The sequence below is a fragment of the Beta vulgaris genome, chromosome 4, assembly GCF_026745355.1.
Source record: "Beta vulgaris subsp. vulgaris cultivar EL10 chromosome 4, EL10.2, whole genome shotgun sequence".
In the NCBI taxonomy this organism is placed as follows: domain Eukaryota; kingdom Viridiplantae; phylum Streptophyta; class Magnoliopsida; order Caryophyllales; family Amaranthaceae; genus Beta; species Beta vulgaris.
In genome coordinates, this window is record NC_079205.1 from 55458498 (window position 1) to 55477114 (window position 18617).

The 18617-nt window shown below is 35.0% G+C and overlaps 1 protein-coding gene across 4 annotated transcripts; it reads left to right on the plus strand.

The window, feature by feature from the left end:
• The first annotated feature begins 1326 nt into the window (after positions 1-1326).
• On the plus strand, positions 1327-7160 carry LOC104890647 (E3 ubiquitin-protein ligase hel2). Of its 4 annotated transcripts, none has more exons than XM_048643317.2 (7): positions 1328-1682; positions 2946-3248; positions 4204-4415; positions 4503-4551; positions 4636-4725; positions 5000-5062; positions 5362-7160. In XM_048643317.2, exons 1-7 carry the CDS (start codon positions 1512-1514, stop codon positions 6775-6777), a joined length of 2304 nt encoding a protein of 767 aa, XP_048499274.1. In that variant the 5' UTR covers positions 1328-1511; the 3' UTR covers positions 6778-7160. The 4 variants fall into 4 exon arrangements, with proteins under 4 accessions (XP_048499273.1, XP_048499274.1, XP_010674513.2 ...); XM_010676212.4 differs by having other exon boundaries at positions 1329-1682; positions 4207-4415; XM_048643316.2 differs by having other exon boundaries at positions 1327-1682; positions 4503-4725.
• The last annotated feature ends 11457 nt before the right edge of the window (positions 7161-18617 follow it).

The window sequence follows — 18617 nt, forward strand, 5'->3', positions numbered from 1 at the left end:
AAATGAACTTTGATTATGTAGTATATGCATCAAATCTTATATTTTATGAATTAGATCTAGTTCTATATGTTTAAGATCTTGTTATATATGAATGAGATTTTAATAATGCTCACATTTTGTCACAAGTACAAAACCAAAAAAGAGAGGAAAAAGAAGCATTTATTTACAACTTTGCCCGAATATGGACAACTCCTCCCATACCGGGTATGCGCTTATCAGGGCTCCAAACATGCTTGTATGTACTTTGACAATCTTTTGTGATTTATGATTAAGAAAAACATAGTCAAGTAAAACCTTGTTAAAATTTTATCAATTCAATTTTAGTTAAGAAATTTTGCTTATTGATAACCAAGGTTTAGAGTATTGCATTTGCAAGCATGCATAAAAAAAGTCAACTAAAAATCTGAGGGATAGTATATTAGATAGATTGCACATAAAATTTATTATTAATGTATTAAAGTTCTAACCAATAAGCTATACAACATTAAATAATATATTTTAATATGAAAATGTTATAACCCGAGCATCACACTGACTTCAAAATACCTAGAAAAACAGAAATATTAGGGCCCGTTCGGTATTACTGTGATTGTCTGTTTTTTGATTTGTTTGATTTTCAAAATAATATGATATATGTCAGAATAAAAAATTAGTCAAATTTATTCGAAACATAATGATTTTGAAAACTAATAACTAAAAAATGAAACTAAGAGCCCGTTCGGTATTACTTTGGTTTTTTGTTTTTTGGTTTTTTAATTTTCAAAGTCATATGATATATATCCTATAATGAATAATAAGTTAATCAAATTAATCGGAACATGATGATTTTGAAAACTGACAACTAAAAAGTGAAAATCACTTTTTCTAGGGCTCGTTCGGTAACGTTTTTTGTTTTCAGTTTTCAGTTTTTTTGAAAACTAAAAACAAAAAACAGGAAACGACAAAAAGTGGTTTCCACTTTTTCGTTGTCAGTTTTCAAAAGCAACATGTTTTCAATAAGTAGAACTAATTTTTGATCCATTATATGACATATACCTTATGTCTTTGAAAAATAAAAAACCAAAAAACTGAAAACCACAGTAATATCGAACGATCCCTTAATTTCCTGTTTTTGGTTTTTAGTTTTCAAAAAAAACTGAAAACTACAAATAAAAAAGATAACGAACTGGTCCTAATTTTTCTAGTTTCTGTTTTTTGTTTTAGTTTTCAGAAAAGCTGAAAATTAAAGACAGAAAACGATAACGAACGAATCCTCTATTGCCAGGATACAAAACATCCTCGGTGCAGTTGATGGATTGTTTTTTTCTTTTTGGTGCAGTTAATGGATTGTTAATGGGTAATGAAGTAAACAAATTCACCCACTCTCAGTCCCACTCCCTACGCCACGTACTTCCTCTGTCTTTACTCTTTGTCTTTGTACTTTGTACTGTGTAACAGGGGAGAGAGACTGGGAGAGAGACTGAGAGAGAGAATCGAGGGATCCATTTTCATTTCGAGAAACACAGAAAAAAATGGATGATGGAAGCTGTGCAGTGTGCGCTGAAACACTAGAGTGGGTTGCTTACGGAGCTTGCGGACACAAAGATGTATGCGCTATCTGCATCGCTCGCCTTCGATTCGTCTGCGATGATCGCCGCTGCTGCATTTGCAAGTCTCTCTCCTCTTCCGTCTTCGTCACCAGGGTCTCTTTCTTTCTTTTTCTCTCTCCTCTCCTTTTTTTTCTTCGTTTAATTATTCCCCCTCAAATATAGATATAACAATAAATATATGCGAATTTTGTCCAAAATATCCTTTTTTTTTGTTTGTTTGTTTATTATTGATTTTTGTCGGGGTTTAGGGGGGCCAGGGGAGATATGATTTTGATCAAATTGTGAATTTCATGATCGATTAATGTAGTACTATATATGTTAATTTGGTATCTAGAAGGTGGGAAGATTGTGCAGATTTGAAATGGGGTTTGTATGTATGTGTTTAACATGGATCATTTGTTGACTTGTATGAAAATTTTGAGGATTGTTTGAATTGTACAAATGTTCCATCGTTATTCTCTAGGGAGATGGATATTGATGTGTTTTACGGGTTGTAATTGTATGATCGTGAATTTCGATGTCAGAAATTGGATACACTAATATGTGGTCGTTTAGTTTGATGTCAATACTCCAGTTTGTGCTTTGGAGTGGAAGTGTTTGCATAGTGAGCTAAATTCTGTATATGGGAGTTGGGACAGGATATTGTTCTGCTATGCTCATAAAGGTAGCCAAATTCTGAAGTGATTAAGATGGTTTGATGAAAAGTTGTGCTGTTGTGGTGTTGATTTATGTAGCTGTGAGGCTTACAGTGAACATCAAAGACGCGGACTGTTTTTGGGTTGAGGGATAGGAAACAGAAATAAATTATAGGATGTTTTTTTTAAAATTTTTTAATTATTGCTATGTAATTTATTAACAGCATTTGGTATGCCAATTCTGTTGTTGATTTGAGATGCAATTTGCTCTTGCATGGAGAAGAAGTGGTCTATGTTAGTTGTGCAAGTCTCTCTACTATTATGTGTGCTGATCTCCGTTTCTTCATCTTGTGGAGAATGTTGTTTCCTATTTGTTGGAGTATTCGGTTGTGGTATATAGTGGCTTTCGGGTTGGATCCTGTTCTTTGCCTATCTTTTAATAAGTATACCTTGTTTTTGTTTCTTTCGTATTGGCTGGGGTAAACTTTTACTTAGAGAAGGTTAGACTAATAACGATCACGTGGATGATGATGATCTTGGGATTCAGGTTGAGATTGGAGATATTAGAACTAAGGAGACTGCTACTAGTGAACTGGGTTACTTTCTCAAGTAACTACGAGGCAGAGTCACTCAAATAGCAGTTTTATAGTATTTGGATGTAGTCCCGTTCCATATATTATCATCTAACTCCCAATCTTTACTGGCCTTTGCCACTTGCCAGGCATTAGGATCTCTCACAAGAGTAATAAATGACTTCTCGGTTCTTCCAGTTGATGCTAAAGATGGTAAGGTGGGTTCATATTGGTTTCATGAGGATACACAAGCATACTTTGATGATTTTGATGCATACAAGATCATCAAAGCTATGTGTAGGCTCTCATGCAATGTTTGTGACAAGTTGGAGGCAGTTGGGAATAAAAAATCTAAGAAAAGAGGCAAATTCAAGAGTGTTGAGCAGCTCAAAGATCATTTCTCTCGTCAACATGAACTTTTCTTTTGCAATCTCTGTCTAGAATACAAAAAGGTAAGAAATATTATTCCAGATGGTTTTTTTTTGTCATACCAGTGCTTGTCATATAAGTAGATCTCAATTTATACTATTCCAGAAAGAAAGCACGTTTGAAAAATGTATTGAGGTTCAACTTTTTTTTTTAGAATTTTTCTGAAGTCCTGTGGCCACTAGAATGCTTTCATTGGTGCTATGTTTTCTAGATCCAACTTCTATGGAGTTGCCGTCTGCTGCGATTTTTTAGCTTGAAGTTTTACTATTCTGATGTCTTCAATCTAACTCTTCTAATTGCTTGGCTTTGAACTTTACGATGTCACTTAAAAGTTAAATATATATGACAGTCTACTCATTTTTTTATGCTCCTTTTAAGTGGAATCCACATCTGATTTATCTGAACAAGAAGGCAAAACAGTGAGGTAAATAGTATTCAGAAGTTTGAGAAATATTGCATTAAAATTTTGTAAGTCGTCAAGGAGAAATTTGATACTCACTTTGTCCAAGAAAAGATATACACTATCCTTTTCCATTTGTCCTATATAGTTTGAACACTTCCTTCTTTGTCACGGTTTTGCTATTTTTCTCTGTGAGTTTCTCTTGACCTCATTTTTTGGACCTACTACCTGATCTCACATCTACTTCACTAATATAACAATACAAATCCCACTATCTCCTATCATATCTATTATATAAGACGCAAAGTGATATCTACTTGTAAGCTGTAGCCTAAAACTTGAGAATCAGACTCCTGGTCAGGTTACAATTGCTTTGGCAAATTAAATATTTATGTTAGTGGTTGAATGAATTAGGATTAATTGGCTTTTGATTGTCCCTTGCAAGAGTACCTATATGTTGTAGATTTTTAGAAATTTTCATCTCGTCTTCAACAGAAGGGAAGATATTCTTGGTTATTACACCGGATCTAATGCAGTGGCTCCTTCTAATATGATACGTTCAATTTACTACTTTGAAGCAGGTTTTCATGTCTGAGCAGAAGCTTTATAGTCGAGTTCAGCTAAGACAGCATATACGCTATGGTGATTCAGAAGTTGACGGCAGTGAAAATGAAAGATGCGGATTTTCTGGACATCCATTATGCGAGTTCTGCCAGATTCCATTTTATGGTGATAATGAACTTTACTTCCACATGTCTACTGGACATTATACTTGCCACATATGCCAGAGGTAGAATGAGCTTTCCATTTGTAAGAAGCTTACTTGTTTTTCTCAGTTTAAGTGAAAATACATGCCTCCAACATGCATCAATTGCAGGCAGCATTTTGCTCGATTTGATTACTACAAGGACTATAATGATTTGGAGGTTAGGTTCTTGTATCACTTGTCAATTTCATTGCACTTTAATTTGGTTAATGATTTAACTGTTGGAAAAGTGCATATCTCTCAGAACCACTTTCGTGAAGATCATTTTCTTTGTGAGGATGACACATGCCTTGAGAAGAAATTTGTTGTTTTCCTGACAGAAGCTGACATGAAGGTCTCATCTTTTTCCTTTTTCATTATCTTTTGCAAAGAGGAAAACTAGGTTGTTCAGCAGCATCTACCACTTGGTTTTGATGGAGGAAACTACCCCTAGATTTCAAGATATCTTATATCGAGGATGCATATTAAGTTTATTAATCCATATGTTACTCTCTCATGGCATGATACTCTCACTGAAGCCTGGGGCTGAGTTTGTCTTTGGCTTTAAATGCTAAACTCATATCTTAGAACTTGGTTCATGGGATCTCATTCTATTTGTTTAATTTCAGAGGCATAGTGCGTTGGAGCATGGTGAAAACATGTCTCGTTCAAAACGCAAAATTGCATTGCAGGTACTTGTGAACCCTTTATTGATCTCCATCTGCATGCTTCACGTAATTTAATCCTGCATTCTTTGCGTTATGAGTTATCTTGTCTTGTTGTGTATTCACTCAACTTTGTAGGGCTGGGTTCTTGATTCTCTGGACATCAGCTCCAGATGCCAGATGGGCATACAATTCCAGTTTATGTTTGTGTGCTGTATGAATTTGCATTCTCCTCTGTGAATTTATATGGCGAAACTGTAAAAGCTCATGGAAGATATCAAATTCATATTTGCTAAACTGTCTTAATTGATATTTTAATACCACAGCTACATACAGGCTTTCGTCATCAGGGAAGGGAGGAGGAAGGTCATCGTGTCAGAGCACATGTTTCTTTTTCAGGCGCATCTAACCTTCAACTAGTTTCTACTAGTTCAGTTTATAGTGAAAGGGCCAGCTCGAATAGACTGCATGATACTTCATCAGTTGTGCAAGCAATTCCTGGTCCCAGGAGGCCTAGTGAAATTAGTGCTACTGCCATTAGTGTGCCATCCTCAGGACAACTTCAAGGAGCTACGTTGGACTTCAGGAGTGTACTTCTGAGTGATTCTGATTTTCCTTCACTGCCTAAATCTTCAAAGAGACGGCGGCGTAAATCCAAGAAGTTGGAGGAAATTGGTACCAGTCACACTCCAGCAGGCAGTCCATCCCAGTGCAGGTCGTTAGATGCAGGATATTTGTCGCATTCTCGTCCATCCATTTCACCTCTACTTGGACCTTTGGCAGTGCGTCACTCATCCTCTAGCTCGGCGAACTCCTATAATCTGCTAACTTCATTATCTGATGGCAATACTTCTGCTGGCTCTACAGCTTCACGGACAGATAGTATTGAAGCTGTGGGCCCATCTACATTAGCTCCTAAGCTCATAAATGAAGGATCTGTATGCCCTTCTACATCTAAAGAGGGTACACTGAAAGAAGATGACATCCGAGCTGCTAACAAGTCTCTGGTTGGGAGAATAAGTGCTTCCCTAGAATTTGACAAAGATAAATATGCCGCCTTCAAATTAATCTCACAAGAATTTCGTGAGGGTGAGATTGATGCTGGAGAATACTTTGGGTATATCCATCAATTTGGCCTTGCACATCTTATTTCTGACTTGGCTAGACTTTGCCCTGATCAACAGAAGCAAAAGGAGCTCATGAAAATTTATAAAAGCAGTTTGGGAGACACTTACAAAATAGGGCTAAGGAAAGAGTGTGGTAAAACAACTGTTAGTAAGCATTCTAAGAAAGGAAAGGAAAAGTGCGAAGATTCTAGCATCAGCGGTAAAGAAAAGTTGCCAGATAGCATTGCAAATCATTTCAAGGAGCTGAAGTTAAATGCTAAGACTCCAAAGGAGGAACCTCCCTCATCGAAGTTGAAACATTTAGCCAAAGGAAAATCCCAGGCTTCAGTTGAAGATGTGGGTCATCCTAGTGGAGGTGGCTCTTGCAATTCATCTGGACCAGCTTCAACAGGAGGCAAAAAGAAAAAGAAGAAACAGTTGAAGTTCCTTAAGACTCGTCTTGATGAAAGTTCAGCATCGGTGGTTGAAGATCTAAGCTGTTGTGACTTGGCCTCTGATCTGATGGTGGTTAGACCTGATCAGGACTCAATTCTGGCTTCAGTGCGTGGGGTTTGGCGAAATAATGGGGGCAGGAGACTGGTGACTATGAGTCAGGCTTCACCCTCGTATCAATGAACTATCCTGGGAAACTTGATGCAGAGCAGCAAGTTATGGAGAAGAGCAATACTGTATGGAGATTATTTTTGACGGCTTCTTTTGTAATCCTCATTTTGCAGCACTGCGGGGAGCTGTTACGGATCATGTTAAAGAATGCTGTGGCTCTCATTTTGTGTATATAGGGAAGAGCCCAATCTGATGGACAGGTTGGTGTAGCCGTGTAGCTGTAGACATAACACTTAAATGATACCCGCTGTATACCAAGATAATCACACACTACTCGTTATTAGGCGTTGCTTATGCTACGCTGAATCTGGATTATGTTGTGGATTTATGCTATCCTCTAGTTCATCTGTAGGGAGGTGCTGCTGAACTTAGCTTTGGTGTCTTCTGGCGCCTTATCTTCATCAGTTTCCACGAAGGTTTTTGTGAATTGTCAAAAATTAACTGATGTTTCCTTCTGTCAGAGGGACTCTTCTGATGAGGCATGATAGATGTTCACTAACATCTAGCAAGAAATAAAAAGAAAGTAATAGAGTAAAAGACAATATATATAAAAAAAACAGCTTTTTTTGTTTGCAGATTTTTACTTAACCTTTAATAAAGTTGATACCCATATGGAGCCACCATCATGAGCAGTATAGCATGTGCAGGGGTTTTTGTCCATTCTTTCCATATTAATCCTAACTATGAGTTGTTCTAGTATAATCCAAAATTTAGGATGTATCTTCCAAAATGATCAAATAAAAAAAGTTAGAAATTGTGTAGGATAGGATTGATCTCAAGATCTCAAGTACATATAATAAAGTCTTAACCACTCAGTTAAATTGTATTTAGTGTTATTATCATAAAGTATTATATTAATAAATGAAATTTTTTCTTACCCGGAACATAGTCCGGGCCTAATAACTAGTTACCTATTAAAACCTCTTCAGCAGGTTAATTTGCCATGTGGCACATTATGATTAGTGCCTTTTTCTTTTCTTTTTTTCTTCCCAACTTTGTTCCTCACGTGCCACTCATGGGCTGGCACGTCACTCTCCTCCATTACATAGAAGCTTAATTGAAATTCAATAATGTGAAGAATGTGAGATTTCAAGAGGAAAATTGAATTTTGCATGATTATCCATTGCGCTCCTCCCTCCTCCACCACTTGATACACCATTGTCCCACCTTCACCTCCACTCATTTTCATTTTAGCCTTTGTTGAAGCTCTCCTTTTGTTATGTCTTTTTCTTTTTTATTGTGTGTATTAAGGTCAATTTTGGTGGTTGGATGGGTGGTGATGGAATAGAAATTTCGGCACTTTGTGGTTGTAATGGTAGTTTTCGCAGCAGAGGAAGATATGGGGTTGGGTTGAAAAATTGGTGGTATGGGGCCGAGATGTGGCTAAAGGGCGATAATGCAGCTAACATGGCGTAGGAGTTGAATTGTGGGTGGTGGTGAGGAGGCGTAGATAGTAGATACTGCTTGGTTACGCATGGGCGTAAGAGTATGAAAAACCAAAAAAAAAATACCAGTTGAATAAGTCACACTAGTCACATGGCATGGGATCGTTTCTAGAATCTGCCACAAGGAGTGTTAAAAAAAAAAAAGACACGAATGAAAGGTTATAGCTCAGTAGAGTATCTTTTGAATTGCAAAATTTTGTTCGGGGTTCGAATCTTTATCCCAATACTATGTTGGGGGATTATCTTGTGGTAATAGGTGGACCTTTATGCCTGTTTTCTTCTAGGCTATCTAGCCTTGTATAGTTGTACCTACATTATGAGCTGGTGTGTCCTGTAGGCTAGTTAGGAGTGTTCGCGGTTTGGGTTGGTGTGGTTTGGGATGTAGCCCAACCCAAACCGGAAATATACGGTTTGACATTTCCCAACCCAAATCGAACCGCACAAAATGATTTGTTGCGGTTTGGTTTGCGATTTAACCAATTTTTCCTTCACGACATTAATTTTGTAATCTAAGCATAAAAAAAAGTTTGTTAATAAAAATAAATAGTCCAAATAAATATGAAACATAAATAATAATTTATCAAAACTGTCTAAGTTCTTTACCTCAACTTCTTTTTTCAGTTGTATACTTGTAGGTCATCTTGTCAAGTGTATTTAAAAAAAATCAAAATAGATAAAAAAAAATTCAAAAAAATCGTACAAAACTGCGGTTTACGGTGCGGTTTCGGCTTACAAAAATTAAAACCCAACCCATACCGCAAACAATTTGTTTGAAATCATGACCCAAACCGCAATTTTGAAACCGCAAACCAAACCAAACCGCAAAAAATCGGTTTGAGCTGCGGTTTGGTGCGGTCCATATCGCACTCTAAACAACCCTAAGGTTAGTTGCCTAGCAGGGGTTCATTTTTGGACCAATTATATCCTAATAAAAATAAATGAGACTGAAAAACCGTAGCAAAAAAAAGGTCTAAATGGGTAGAATTGTACCGATACAAAAAGTTTTAACGGTACGATTAACGAACTAAAAGTAACTGTTAAATGGCAAAATTTAACGGTTATGAGTATACGGTTAACCAAAATTTCGATTTTTTTCCTCTATTTAATTATTATGATACATTTTCCAACAATTATATTAATTTTAATATTTGTTATTACTAAGTAACAACAATTAAAGTAAGTATATGATTGTTTGGAAACTTTACTACTAATATAAACACTATAATTAGAGAATAGAGTAAATTTTTAGTGTTAGTTATGTTTTTCAATGGATTCATTCTTATCCTTTAACACCCCGACAATTCTTTATATTTCAAATTTATTTTTTTGATATAAAATTTAGAGAATTATGAAAGTATTATTGCCTGTGTAAAACTTAGAGAAAAATCGGCTTATTCAGAGTTTTGTAGCTTAGTCAACCAAAAGTCAAACCACAAAATTCAAAGTCAATCAAAAAAGTCAAAGTCAACGACAATAGTCATAGGCAACTACGAAAAGTGTAAAAGCAAATATAATAAATAGTCAACACAAGCTCTCCGATCCCGAACCCATGATGCACCATCTTCAAACCTGTAAATGACGATGCACTATTGATCCCTACAGACTGCTCAACAAATGGGTCATCACGGAATCAATAAGACATAGCCATGATCAACATATACACACAAAACACGTAATCAGTAAAGTTGGATACTACATAATAAATAAATGAATGAACAATCCTAACATGATACTAATAAACAATAAGCAGAGATAAATAATAATAAAATAACATGCAGACTACTCATACTGAACTAAACTTCACAGCTAGTAGATTAATTAATTTAGATGGAATAGTCAGTGGAACGAGTTGTCTAAACCAAAACTAGTTTTCAATTTAGAAGATGAAATACGGGCGCGAATTCGTATTCCCCTGACCTACGATATCGAGGAACCTTTAAAAAAAAATAGGACATGATTACCAAATTTCATATGTTTGCATCAATCTTCCATACAAACATAATATAAATATCATAACCAACATGCATCACACAATGACATAAACATGCAAATCCAACTTAATAGAAATCACATATAAACTAATAATAGTTCCCTATATGGCTATACATGATATTACATAAATCTCGTCCTTAGGACATGATACTAATCCATTCAACACATATGTATGTACGTTCGTTGTCTAGACAAAATGAGAGGCCACTTTCACAAGCTTAAAAGTCGCCTAAAGAAAATTCTCCGCCTAAACAATTCAATATAATAAATCCACAATCAATCCCTTATAAATTTATAGCAATAATAAAATATTTCAAACCCTTTTTAAAAGTGTTTAAAAACCTTTCACATCATTAAAACTTAGTTATTACAAGTATAGTATTACTACACTAGTTGTTAAAAACCCTTTAAACTCATGTTTAAATCATAGAAACTCCAACACCAACACCCTTTTAAAATTTCCAGCAATATATTATATACTAAAACTCTTTTTAAACATACTTAAAGTCGTAAGAGTACTCAATTTCATAAACTATAATATACTACTATGATTTTCCAACTCATAAAACCCTAAAAATCCATGTTTTGATGGTTAAATTCCAATTCAAACATAATAAGTAAATCTAAATTTTTATTTCTTCATTACATATATTATATAATCTTAGATTCATAATTAAATTATCAAACTATAATTTTTAAACATAATCATATTAAAACAAACCCTTAAAAATACAAACTTTGCATTAAAATAAAAATCGAGGAGGAAGAAATAACCAAAGCAAAGAAGAGGAGGGAGGAGAGATGCCGGCAGGGAGGAGCGGCGGCAGCACGACTGTTGGCTGGCGGTGGTCGGTAGGCAGCCGTGAACCACGAAGATGAGGACCGAAGGAAAGAGAGAAAAGATAGAAAAAGAAAAGAAAGAGAAAAGAAGGGAGGAGGCCGAAAATTTGGGAGGAGAAGAGAGAAAATAATTGTGTGGGAATTTGGGGGTTTTGGGTGGTTTATATAGGTTCCTCTTTTGGGTTTAGGAAAAGGTGATTCGGCTAAAGGTATTATTTAATGATAGATGAATTGAGTGGTTGGGTTCCTCATACCAATTTAAAATTCTTTTCACAATCCAAAAAGTGTTTTAAACTTATCAAATATATTTCAAAGTATGACTAGACAAAATGTTTGACTTTCTTAAATCATTAAAATAATTCCTTTGACTTTCAAATAGTCAACCTCGGAAGAAATAAATCGTTTAAATACTAAAATATACTTAATTATATATAAATACACATTAAAATATATTTATAAAATCCATAAATTTACGCCACAAACATACATAATCCTCCCGATCCTTCGCCAACTACTTCTACTTCTCCTTTATCCACCACATCCTCAGATCATCATGTTCCTATATCATCTACTTTCCCTCTGGATCTTTCCACGCCTGCTATCACTCCATTTCCTCTCAACCTTAAATCATGTGCTGATGACAGTCTTTCCTACAATGATCCAGGGTTGTATAGATCTAGATCCTATGTTGGCAAATCGAACTTTCTCATTCACACAAGGCCTCATTTAGCCTTTGTTCTGCAGTGTTTAAGTCAATATATGCATCATCCTTGCCTCTCTCATGTCCAGGCACTCAATCACTTTGAGATATCTTCATCATACTGCTAGATAAGGCATTTTGCTCAAAGCATCATACTTCAAGCCTTCAGGGATTCTGACCGGAAAGCTTACACTAGAAGATCAGTCATATGTTACATTCTTTTACTTGAGAATTCACCTATCAGCTTGAAATCTAAAAAGCAAAGTACCAATTTCAAGACTTCCCATGAGGCAGAGTACAGAGCAATAATGGCTCAAGTAGCTAGTGAAGTAACCTGGATTGTCAGGTTATTGGAGGAACTTGAAGTCCCTAAATTAAAGCTTGTTGTTCTACATTATGACAATCAGTCAGCAATTCACATTAGCCACAAACCCTATATTTCATGAAAGGACCAAACATATATATTGAAGTGCCACATCACCGAGAGATGAAGTCCTAGAAGGCTTTCTCCAGCTCAGTTACTTGCCTGCTACCACTCATCAACTGACTGACATATTTACTAAAATCCTTCTTCAACATTCCAATTTATCTTCCAAATTGGCATGTTGCAAGCCTCCGGAGTTTTTTTTTTTTTTTTGGGTTGGGGGGTGTGTTGGATTACTAAGTCCTAGTCAGCATAACTAACTTGGTTAGTTGTAAAGTTAATTGTAAAGTTTGTTACAAAGTTTATTGTTGAAGCTTTCAGTTAGTTAGAAGTTGTTACAAATTGCTTCTATTACATCTTTTATATACTTCTACTACTTTGTGTGTAATAATCACAATCATTCAGAAATAATAAAATAAACACAACTTCTCTCTCTATTCTTCTTTGCCTCTAACCTTCTCTACAATCTTTTTTTTTTTTGAGGGGACCTTCTCTACATTCTTGATTGAGTTCGTCTAAAATGTTAAACTTTGACAAAACTCGTTACATGGCTTCTTCCATTCCATCTCCTAGTCACCCGGCCAGAAATAGTTATACAGGAGTTAAAGTAATATTCACTTAATTAGCTTGTAGAAGTTTCACAAATTAAACGTATGATGCTGAATTGCTGATTGCTGGAAAGTGCTAAATGTGAGCCAGTCTTCACTTTTCACCACGCACTCCTGAAGGCCTGAACAGCTGAACTGGCAATTTAAGCAACATGTTTATTGAACTTATGATAGAAAGTAGAAACAAGTATATGATAAACATATAATTTTTCTTTTTCTTTTTGCTGCTTTAGAGATCAAAATAGTCTTCTATTATTTTTTTAGAAATGGAAATAATAAGCAACCAAATGCTAATTACATCTATTGATGTGGTTTGAGAACGTTACCAATGATGTCTTGGCCTAGTGGTTAAGATTGAGGTGCTGTGAATGATAGGTCACAGGTTCGAATCCCCCTCCCCTTCTTTGTACTTTGTACTGCAATCGTGGCTCATATGGATAAAAAAAAATGTGAATTTATATGATTAGATGTAGCTCAGATATGATTTAATAGCAAACTGATATGATTTGATGTAGCCCAGATATGATTTAAGATTTTAACTAACAAGCCCCCCCCAAAAAAAATATGAAATATTTTTTTTATAACTTTTTAATATTACTTTTGTCATAAAAATTACATAAATGCCATGGTATTGGCATATACCCGGTATGGAAATATCATTGCTCGTCTCGACCTTACCAACTCAACGAAAAAGTACTTGGTGGTGGTCAATTTACATGCATTGACTAAAACAGATAAATTACTAATTTACTATCATATCTTGCTTGCCTTTTTTTCTAAAAATAATGTAATCGTATTAAATATAACTTATTTTTGTTAAACTTAATTCTATTAAAATTATTCTTGTTAAACTAAACATATTTTTTTTATTGAACTTACGGTGTTGTTTGCTTTTAACTTAATTTTGAAGAACTTCACTGTTAAAAAATAAATTTCTAAATTTGTGTACTCCAATAATATTGTAAAAATCATAATTAATTGATCATATCAATGCGTTAGTGATTTATTATTTCTCATAACATGCTAGAATCTTTTTGCTAATGTAACCAGAATCCTTCTTGTACTTTCCATAAGAAATAATTGTAACAAGAATCCAACAGAAGATTCCAATGTGGATGATAAGAATTCCCACCTACTCCCCACTCGCTGATATCAGTGATGGGACTTGATTAACTTTATTGCTAGAAATTTAGGTGCTTATATCATCACCATTATCAATTTGGGATCCTCATCATTTAGGAACAAAATGAAAATGTAAAAAGAAAATTGGTAATTTTTTTTATATCTAATTTAGGTAGTGTTGATTGTTATATTAAGATAGGATACCAAATGAAAGAAAGGAATTAGAGGGAATCTCTACACCATCTAATGTAGCACTCATCATCTTTGCTCTCTAAATTAAAAAGGAGGTGTTATAGACGTCTAACATTGAGATGTCAAAATGGTATCTCACAAAAATGTGATATCAAAATTATGTCAAAGTAGTATCAAAGTAGAGTTATTTGGTACAAAAATATAACCTTGGTACCAAACTGAAATTTGATACCAAAATAGAGTTGGTACCAAAGTACTCTATTTCAATACTACTTTGACTTAGCTTTGGTACCAAAAATTTTATGAGATGCCATTTTGACATCTCACTATGAGTTGTCAATACTTTCTCATTAAAAAGTACTCTAATTTTAAAAATAAAGGTCAACTTTGTAAGATAATAAAAACATACATATATAATGTACTTTAATCCTAATTTAATTAGATTTCCTTAATAGTATAAGGGTGACTTTATCCCTTAAACTTAATTTCAGACTGTGCCACATTAACTTTTCACTACCTTTTAATTTTATAGATTCACTCCAAATTCATTCTAATTCTATACTTTATCCCTCAAACTCTCTACAGATTATGTTTTAAATTGATTTTGCAAAAAAGAAAAAGAAAAGACAAATGTCAACTTTTAAGTGGCTAGAAATTTAACTCCTTACATAGTTACATGTCATAATCTTGGATGCAGTTTTTGATTATCAAACTCACTCCAAGACTCCCATATTTTTCTTTCAATATTATTGCATAGTCTTTACTTAATACTCTCAAAGTTTTTGCTCAACACTCCTCTAGACTATCAAAGTTCATACCCTAAGTGATAACTTATGAACAATAAACTGTAGAACATGAGAATGGTATTATGTCAACCATGAGGATGTGAATTCATTTATTGGGTAAAGAGTGGAAATATACTTTTATTTCATTTAATCAACCATGAGGATGGCAATTCATATGTGTGCCTCCACTCTTGATTAGCAATATTTCATTATTGGGTAAAAGGTATTTCCTCTCTGTAAACAAAAAGGGTTAACTTTCACCTTTTTGCATAACAAGATTTCATTATTGTGTAAAAGTATTATTTATATAAATATATTAAAAGGCGTGCATGACAATGTATACACGCTATGAGACACCTCTGTTAATCCACTAAAATTGTCCAATATGTACATAAGTCATGTCAATTAACAAGTAAAATTAGCTTGCAATAAGATTTGAACCCGTGACCTCTTGCTCTTATACAAGACAAATTACCATCTCAACCAACTTTTAATCACGCTTTAAGTGTTCACATTATTATATTTGTACCTTTTAAATATTGATTTTTCCTTAATATATTTTAGTGGGAATGGAAAAAAATGCATATCAAGTCAAAAACACAATACCAACCCGGGACAACGTCCAGTCCCAAATACTAGTGTCAATTCTATAAAGTGTTAATATCATTTTTCAATATTTCAGTATCAAAATATAAATCGTGTGTCATTTTTTAGCTGAAGTTCTATTCGTCGTCTTAAAATTAGTTAAAATCTCCCCAATTATCCTTTGAATATACCATTATACCCTTGACTGCTTTAACTATTTTCCTTGACTTTAGAATTTCAAATTTTCACTCTATCATTTTATAACTCTCTCTCTCCACCACCACCTAAAATCATTAACCACCCAATCGCTACCTCCAACCCAACGCCATCACCACCAACAATAACAACAATGTCTTCCGACGAGGTAAAATTTTTTTTAACGAATTTCATGGGGCTAACGTGTGGCATGCACGTTTGTCCCATAGACACAATGTCTGACCTGGACGTTATGTCCATGGTTTAAACGTATGGCTTAGACGTTGGCCCCATGGACACAACGTCCAGGCTAGACATTGTATCCATGGGGCCAACGTCTGAGGCAAACGTTTACCCCATGGACATAACGTCAAGGCTAGACGTTGTATCCATGGGACAAACGTGAAGGCCACACGTTAGCCCATGGATATGTAATTTTTATTTTTTATATCAAAATTAATATGATTATGTTGATATTATACTTTTAAAATTTTATTTTATATTATAGGTAAAATTTACTTCAATTAGATATTAAATAGTAAAAAAAATTGAAATAAGATTAATTTGGTTAAAGTAATATGTGAGATAAGATTAATTGATAATTTTTTCTAGTAATTAACGATGATTTGTTTGTTCAGAAGCTTGTTGGTGATGGGATTAATTATAACCTGTATTTCGACAATATCCCAGAACTTCAAAGTCGTGATGCTGCTGCCGAGTGGTGTAGGAACATTGTTCTGACCTTGGGTTTTTCTTGACGATGAATAGTTATAAAAAGAAGTATTAGCTTTTGGATTGTGATCGTGGCAAGAAGAAGGAGCCTCTTGATTTCGATAATCAGAAGAAAAACCAAGAGAAAAGCATGTGGTTGTGAATTTAGGTTGTTCCTTGTCCCAAAAAACGAGTATGTATATTGGGTAGTCGAGACCAAGGTTGAACATGGGTCTCATAACCACCCAATGATGTTATACCCGATGGGCCATCGACAAAATCAACGGTCTCAGCCCCTCCGCAAGAAGTTTGCCGGAGCACCAACTTCATCCCATGTGAAATCACGACACATGATGAAAGCCATCAAAGGTGTATTCCGGCTTTGAAGCCTAACATGAGGCACATGTACAATCGTAGAGATGTATTGAGAATGGCGAGATCAGAAGGCAAAAATGCAGCCCAACAATTTCTTCATCGAGCTGTTCAAAGCAACTAGCTGTTCTAGCTCCATTCGGACGAGATGGGTAGGGTGACACATACATTCATTGCACACCCTACGTCCATGAATTTAGTGCGTATGTATCCGCATAAGATCCACATTGATATACAAGACAAACAAGTACGTATATCCTTTGGTGGAGATTGTTGGAGTGACACCTACCAACAAGAATTTTCTTGTTGCATGAGCTTTATTGCAGCATGAGAATGCTCAGAGCTATCATTGGATGTTGGAGAGGTTGAAAAACCTCATTGACATGAGTGTATCTCTTGGAGGTTTTTCCCAACTCTGCTCATCTACTTCGCACGTTACATATTCAATCATGATGTGAAGGCATGGGTCACAAAGAAGTGTCGTGGGAGGAGTAAGATTGGAGTTGGGTTAGGGCGATGAAGTTGGACTCGGGTGATGAAATCCAAAACTGAGGCCAAATATGATATAAATATAGCCAACATGGTGGAGGAGTGGGGTGCAGTTGGGAAAAACACATCCATTGGTTTTCCTACCTACATAAACCCGACTTGGCTTTTGCATAAAGATAAATTTGTGCAATGTTGGACCAACAGAGTACGACACTTTGATAATACAACCAACAACAGAGTCGAGAGTTCTTATTCGGCCTTGAAAGTAAGGATTGCTACTCCAACTCAGGCAATTGACACACTGTTCATGCAAGTTGATATTTTTGTTGATGGGCAGTTGACAGAGATAAAAAAAAAAACCTCCTTGAAAGCGTCGCGCCGGACTCATGAAATTCAAGGTCTTTTTATGTGTATATTCATGATTATAAAATTACTCATGAATAAAAAGCATGGATAAAACAAGTTAAAATAGATAGTGAAAAGTGTTAAACATAAATAAAATCCGCTAATAATAGCTAAAAGTGTTCTAACATAAATAAAATCCGCTACTCGTTCTCGTCATTCGTCTTCTGTAACACTTTGTTCCAATCCTTAATGAGCTGCTGAACATTACCACATGCATATTTTGCGTCATCCCATTCATATCCGTCCCAGTGTTGCAAGAATGGACGAGTTTCATTTATCCACCTATTCATCCACTGTCGCATAATAAAATAGTGGATCGTCAATATTAATTTCAGTAGATTGATCCAAATGTCGAATCCATTGAAATATATTTACATGCTCGGTCGATGTACGATCTGGTATGGGTCGAGCACTACTACCTCCATCATTCAACAAATATGGATGTGAATGTCATTGATACCAAGAAAAGTAGTTAGTGGCGCAAGCCGCCGATTCCGACCCCTTCTCAAACATCTCAATTTTTACACAATAACCTGTTGTAGACAAAATAAAAATTGTTTAATAACAATATTATTAATAATAAAAATTAACATTATATTAATATAATAACAATAAAAATTAACATAATATTAATATAATAACAATTATAATAAACATAATATAATTAATAATAATTACCTGTCGGGAACGAGAACCAGCCCGACTCACAGTGGACAATAGAAGATTTCACCGAATAGTTTCCCTTGCTAGGCCTACACGCAGACTCTGGAGTAATAATTGGTTCAGGTACAGTCTGCATACGACCTAACTGCCGCAGACATCAGCATATAGGCCTCGATAACTCCCCGGTACCGAATGTTGCCACTATATAATGTTATGCGGACGGTGATCGGATCAAAAGTATGACCATAAGGCAACCAATCCACCTGCAATTTTTACAAATGAGCGATATTAATGAAATGCATATATAGGAAAAACTCCTAATAA